Source organism: Penaeus chinensis, chromosome 42 (assembly GCF_019202785.1).
Source record: "Penaeus chinensis breed Huanghai No. 1 chromosome 42, ASM1920278v2, whole genome shotgun sequence".
In the NCBI taxonomy this organism is placed as follows: Eukaryota; Metazoa; Arthropoda; class Malacostraca; order Decapoda; family Penaeidae; genus Penaeus; species Penaeus chinensis.
Window position 1 is genome coordinate 15870467 of NC_061860.1, and position 7500 is coordinate 15877966.

The 7500-nt window shown below is 33.9% G+C and overlaps 1 protein-coding gene across 1 annotated transcript in view; it reads left to right on the forward strand.

The window, feature by feature from the left end:
- LOC125047990 (acylphosphatase-2-like) overlaps positions 1 to 4558 on the forward strand; it is a 15297-nt gene extending 10739 nt beyond the window's left edge. The window contains exon 3 of the mRNA XM_047646555.1: positions 3357 to 4558. Coding sequence (XP_047502511.1) covers positions 3357 to 3471 — 115 coding nt within the window. The 3' untranslated portion in view covers positions 3472 to 4558. The remainder of the gene's footprint in view (positions 1 to 3356) is intronic.
- Positions 4559 to 7500: the final 2942 nt, after the last annotated feature.

A 7500-nucleotide genomic window follows, 5' to 3' on the forward strand; every position in this document is an offset into this window, starting at 1 on the left:
TGCAGCGGTTAGGGACCATGAGGGTCACTCAGTTCGCGCGCGTTCGAATCCCGCCCCGCTTGTCCGAGAGTAAAAGGAAGGGCACCGCTCGGGGCAACGGCCGCCTCTGAATGTGGGGGTTCGGGACGTAAAACCGAATAAACCATAATCAGTGAGCCATTATTATTATTATTATTAGCATTATTATTAGCATTATTATTATTAATAGCAATATTATTATTATTAGCATTATTATTAGCATTATTATTACCATTATTTATATTATTAGCATTATTATTAGTAGTAGTATTATTACTATTATTAGTAGTAGTATTATTATTAGCATTGTTATTATTATTATTATTAGCATAATTATTAATATTATTATTATTAGCATTATTATTATTATCATTACTTTTATTATTATTAGCATTATTATTATTAGCATTATTATTATTATTATTACTTTTATTATTATTATTATTATCATTACTGTTAGTAGTTGTATTGTTGTTGTAGTTAATGTTATCATTATTATTATTACAATTATTATTATTATTATTATTATTATTATTATTAAAATTATTATAATTTGTATTATTGTTATTATCACCAATGGTATTAGTTTTGTTATAATCATTATGATCATTATCATAATATAAGAGTATTGGTATTATCATTATTATTATTATCATCATTAGTTTATTGTTATTATTATTATCATTATAATTATTGTTATTGCTATTATTGTTATTATTATCATCACCATCACCATCATCATCATCATCATCATCACCATCGTCATCATCATTATTATCATTATTATTATCACCACCATCATCATCATTATCTCTTTATCCTTCTATCATTATCAGCATCTTTACTATATCGTCATTTGTTAGATTTCTTATCATTAGATTTCATCAATATTGCTATGAACGTTATTCAGATTAAAATCACAATTTTCCTTATTGCTCTTTGTCGCAATTATATTTTCACTATCCTATTCATTCGTACTTTATTTCTAAAAGCACTATTGTTACATTATGAGCAATTTTATGTTTATATCATTATCACCATCATTGCTATCATCGTCATTATCATTATTCCTGTTATTTTCATCACTACTATTCTTACTGTCATTCTCAATATTATTTCTCCTATTTCTGTTCTGTTAGTAATAGTATTAGTATTATCATTCTTATCATTATTTTTATTATTATTTTCGTTATCGTTTTTTAATTATCATCACTTCTATCATTATTTATTATTATCATTGTCATCATCATAATTTTGTCATCATCATTATCATTATTATTATCATTATCATCGTTATCATTATCATTACAATTCTTATTTTCATTATTTTTAGTGTTATCATTACTATTATTATTATTATTATCTTTATTATTATTATTATTATAATTATTGTTATCATTACTGTTATTAATATTACTATCATTATTACTATCATTACTATTATTTTTTATCATTATTATTATTATCCTTTTTATGATTGCTATCATTATCATCATTATCATGATTACCATCATTATTATTAGTAGTAGAAGTAGTATCATTATTATTGTCATCATTGTTATTATTATTATCATCACTAGTATCATTATCATAACCATCCCTTTTGTTGATGTTATTATCATTTCTACAACTACTATCATTATCATAATCAGCATTATTATCATCAGTATCATTATCATTATTATCATTATATTTTCCAAGACCCAAAAATATACCATCTTAAATCGCCCGCCAAGAAGGGATCGGTAGGATAAAGACCAGTCATATTTTCGCTGAGAGAGATTACACATTGTATTATATCGTCAGCTTTGTGTCAGTTGATTTTGCCGAACCGTAGGCCGATTTATTGTTTTGGGCGCGGTTAAGGTAGGCTGGGTTATGCTACTATGCTCGGTGTATATAATGCATTTTCATTTTACCATATTGCATGTATAATCGGGGTTTAACCTCGTTTGAAGTCGAAGAGTATCTGTATTAGATTCTCTCTTTCTTTCTTACATTTTTAATTGTAATTAGGTTCTTTTTTTTTTACTTACATATGATTTAGAATATTGGATACGTAATATTTTTTACTGTAAATATACCGTTTGCTCCGAGCAGTCGTTACACAATTTCTAGTGATTTCTGTTTAATCTTGTTCGTTATAGTTGCTCCAGTTCGGTGAAAGCATCAAAGTCCATGTTCGAATAGAAAAATAAAAAAAATTAAATGGTTTATTACTTCAAAGAAAAATAAATCTATCTTCCATCACTACAAATCGTTTTTGGTGTATTCCATCTGCATATCACCCAGTGTTAACCCGCTTTTTACGGGATGGCGAAAATGCATGCCATGTCCGCCGTGCTTTTAGTTACTGATTGTCTGTCGATAATAAGGATGATGATGAAGATAGTGATGGTGATGGTGATGGTAATGGTGATGGTGATGGTGATGGTGATGGTGATGGTGATGGTAATGGTGATGGTGATGGTGATGGTGATGGTGATGATGCTGATGATAGTGTCGATGGTAATGGTGATGGTGATGGTGATGATGCTGATACATATATTTCTAATGATATTTATATAATTAGAAAAAAAAACGAAAACTCAAGAAAAATCAGATGAGGTCAGGTTGGCGAACCAACTTACTCCTTGGGACTGAACATCTGTGGAGCCAGCCATGTGTAAACAAAATTCGCATAAGAAAACTTCAGTGAGCAGTGCAATTACCCGGCGCAAGTGGGTTGCGATCGTGACAGCGGCTTTGCAACGTCGACAAAGAGAATCTGTTGCATCTACCATTCACAGAGACAGTGTACGAGTTGACATGTATCCTCGGTGACTCAACGCCCTGGCAAGTTTTCCAAGTGCCCCTTGCCAACAGAATGACTCATTTACACTGATATATCTAATGCTTCATCATGCAAAAGCTCTCGCCTTCACTCGCTGCCATGTCCGTGCGATCCCGTGTAAAACCGGAGATGCTCATTCATAAAATTCATAATTCACCTTCCCATTCTGAGACGCCCTTCACTGCACGCACACACGCCCGAGAGATCGTGCAGACTAAGGCAGAATAAAATATGAATGAAGAAAGTGGTCACAGACAGTGCCTGTTATGTCTCGTTTCCAGAGTCAAGGTGTTGGATTAGTTACGAAGTTGTTAAGGCCTTTTTAGTCTTCGCTGCCTTGATCTTTCTTCCTTGCAGCGTCAAGTGATGGGTAAGAAGTTTCCAAGGCAAGATTTTCAGAATTTAATCTGGACTTGCCAAAGCGATCCTTTCTGCCCTCCTTCCAGGTTTTAAGGCTGGGTAAGGAGAATCTATTCTGAAGTTCTCTTTTCTGCTCTCTTTCCAGGGTCAAATGGCTGAGTGAGGAAGGAAGCGAAGGCTGCAAGATCGAGCGGTGCCAGCTGACCAACCAGAAGGCCATCGTCCGCCCCGACTACCCCAAGTTCACCCTCAAGTTCTAGAGCAAGTTCTCCGCTCGCCCGAACACCGCGGGACGATGGAAGTACATTAGACATTTTCGCCAGAGCCGCCATCTGTATCAAGCCCATGACCTCATCAACATTACAGTCGCCCCGTTCATCTAACAGAAATAGATTGTGTGTGGAAGTCTTTCTCTACCTTGTCTTTGGTCGGGACGTAGTATGTGTTCAACCTAAGTAGGTTAAATGATGTGTTAACATTATATTTCTTCGATATCTTAGTTTTCTTTTTCTATATCTTCTTTTAATGCCTTAATAAAAAATGAAATGCGAAATGTTATGGGATTAAATTATCCGTTTGATGATAAAACCGAATGGGGAAAATGAGCAGCATGACCAAAAAAGTTTGGGCGTTAAACTTGACACTCAAAGGCAGAGTGATAACTAAAAATGAGACAGTGAGGGAAGCTCAGCACAACACCCAGTCAGCCTGGAATGAACGGGAAACCTGATCCCGAGGCAACAGGCCTGCCTCTGAGCTGCTAATCGAACACAACACTCACAACATTTCAGTTCTCATAAATCCACGTCTCGTTTTCTATTCTTTGTAACTAGCCTCAGTACGTTCTGCAGTTTGTGTTACCATGACTTGCCCGAAACACTTCTTTCACTCAAGTAACGTTTAGTTATCGACAAACACTAACTATTATTACCAGAGGATGAACTCGATGATAAGTATAGTTGTTGTTCAACTAAGTTCGTTTTGAGTGTTGATCTAGACTTGTGTTACATCTTGGGAGAGGGAACCTGCAGATTATTGTCCCACTTGTTATTATTCATATATTTATCTATTCATATATGTGTTTATTCTTAGGATATACATGTGGCAGCAGGTTCGCACGGAGTCCTGGGCCAGCCTTCGTCCCGACTCTCTGAACCCTGAGAAGTCAAACACACCACGGCTATTATGACCCACCGATAACGTTTCATGCCAATGTATTTCTGATGAGTCTATTTATCATCAAGGAGTCCAGTTATTGTTTATTTTTCAGGAATTTTCTCGCAAGGGAGAAAAACTATATCTAATTAAAGAAATGAGAATAGGAAATACACATTGATACAAAAATAACCGATCTTTTATTTCTGCAACCAAAGTTCCACGAATCCAGCGATGTAATCTGCCATTTTCTTTCTTCCATTTTCAAACTTCGTAAGTGCAACTAAGATGTCATTCTTTATCATTTACCGTACTGCTTAGACCAGATACTGTGTGGCAGTAGATGGCACGTTTGCAGTCCTAGCATGGCATGCAGTATCTGAATGCTGATAAAAATATTATCCTTTTCGAAATTTGATAACTTGTTTCAAAGTAAGGTTCTCGATACATTATACATCAGGGAATTGAATCTTGCATGCATATAGGATTGAAAACCCATAGTTGTGTTCTCGAGTGGTTTCACAAGTAATGCATTGCCTTACGAATCCCTTATTGGCAAACGTCTTGGTGATATACATATATAGATCAATAACAATGAATAGGTTGTCTAATAATTAATCGTAACTGACATTCTGATAAGTAAACATGGTGGCATTTCAAAATAAAAAAAGTAGAAATAATAAGGCGACATTTTTCGCTTCGTGTATATTTAGTGATTTAGAGCCATACGATTAAAAGCTTCTGTGGCTGGAATTTATCGTCTTTCTAGAGAATTCTTATCATTATTCCACCAAAAGTGTTGCGTTTTTTATGGTTTACTGCTTTTCTCTTTTCGAGTATTTTCTCTCTCCTCTCTTTGTGGCGTATTATAGCTTAGACGAAAATGTTGTTGCGTTTTTAAAGAAGTAGTTTCACTATTCCACGATAGAATATGGCATTTCATTTTTTTATTGTTAACATTACGATAACCTCTCTTTCATTTACTTTTTATCTCTCTCTCTCTTTTATTTATCCCTCTTTCAATCTCTCCTTTTACGTATTTTTTAGTTTACGCGAAATTTTAAAGAAAAAATATCCCGTTTCGTAGCTTCGTCCTTTTCTAAGAAATACAAAAAAAAAAAATCTTCTCTATAATTCCCTTCGACTTTTGTCTCTTTGCTCATTATGACCAGTTTCTCCTTACCTGCTCTCCCATTTTTATGCGTCTGTTTCTTCTTCTTTTTTTGTTTTTCTCGTTCTTTCCTACCATCTGTATCTTTTCCTTCTTCTATTTCTCCTTTTACTTTCTCTTCCTCACTCACATCTTCTCATTCCTTCAAATCTTCGTCCCCCTTTTTTCTTCCTTTCTCTTCCCATCTTTTTCCTCTTCCTGTCTCCTCGCCTCCTTTCCTCTCCCCAAAGGCGTCCTCCGCTGCTCCTGCCTTCCAGCCGAAAGGATGTTCCGCCACGCAAGCCACTCGTCAACTTTTTTAACATTGAAGTCAAACTCGGAATTCACAACAGTCGCGTCTAATGAGAGAGTTGACTGTAATGACTATTGTCAGTCTGATGAAATTAATTGCTTGACAGCTTGACAGTGACAATTGCTAAAAACTGTGATGGAGGTCGTAAGGCTCTGCCAGTATTGTGTTTGTCAAATATTTATTTTTGATTTATAAAATAAAGATTACACCTCAAAATGTCATATTGTTTTAACCTTCATAGCCTTCCGAAACCGACATCTGATTATATAAGTATACAGACATACTAATTTAGATAAGGAGACATATATATTACTCACGCACACACATGGTACTATTTTGTAGGTAATCAACCAAAAATGCTTGAAACAAACTTTGCTTTATTATAACTAATCTTTACAAAAGGCAAGCACCACATTCCGCCTTACCATAAAACTTAGTTCACACTTCAAAGGCAAAATGTTTAATTCAATTCTTAGGTTTCCCTAAGAATTCAGTCCAGGCTTTGACCTGGACTGAACGTTAACAAACTTGCTAATGTTGAATTTCATATCTCGCGTTTAGCCTTGACCTAGATCAAATATCCCCTCAAATATTAGTCTACTGGAAAATAGTATGAAAACAGTTGAATAAAACAACGCAATGAAGAAGAAAAAGAGAAAGAAGGAAAAGAAAAGAAAAGAAAAAGAAAAAGATAAGGGAAAAAAAAAAAAAAAAAAAAAAAAAAAATATATATATATATATATATATATATATATGTATATATATATATAGTCACATCACTTTGCTTCAACTAAAAGTTTAAACATCGATTATGACTTCCTTCATATCTGTAAGTCAATATAAATTGCTAATTAGAATAAATAATTCTTCCAAGCTATTTAAAGTTAATTACCCAAGATAACGGTTATATTCACAGCCTTATTTATCTACCAGACAATTTCAAGAACATGGTTAAGAAATTAATATGAGAAAAAATGAAAACTATTAATAAGTTATAAATCACTCATGACTGACTACAGTACCGGGAAGTAACTACAAATTCTTGATTGATAAGGATGAATCTTGGATGAAATAAGAAATAATTGTCAGTATGAAGCTCGAAAACATGAAAGAAATACTTTACATACTATCATACTAACTTACACAAAATATAAATATCTCTAAACCAAAGGCAGACCCTCATTATACACAATACTGTAAGCGATAATTCAGTCTCTTGTAGACAGCATTTCATCAAGCTTAAATCGCGTCTTATCAATCTTACTCTTCTTGCCCAATTAAACAATATATCAAACAAATGAAGAAACATATCTTTTAGGAAATAAACAACTAAAGTGGTTATTACGTATCGTTCCTAAAGACTCATAACTGAAGCAACCGTAGTCTAATACAAATGCTACAAGATCGCGCCTGATCTAACACATCAACCTTTTGATCCTTAAGAAAAGCACTTCTGGGAAATACACTGACAGTCAAACGAACATAACGGGATGCTTCTGTTTACATCTCGGTGGGAACTGTTTGGCATTAGCTCCATAACCAAAGTATAGTCTTCCAAAGTATTTATATAATACAATGATGTTACTCATAGCTGATTCATAGCATATAGATCCAATGAAATATTACCTTTCAGCTCCTTTAAGCATTATTTTTCCTGTCTTCTGGGAGCCG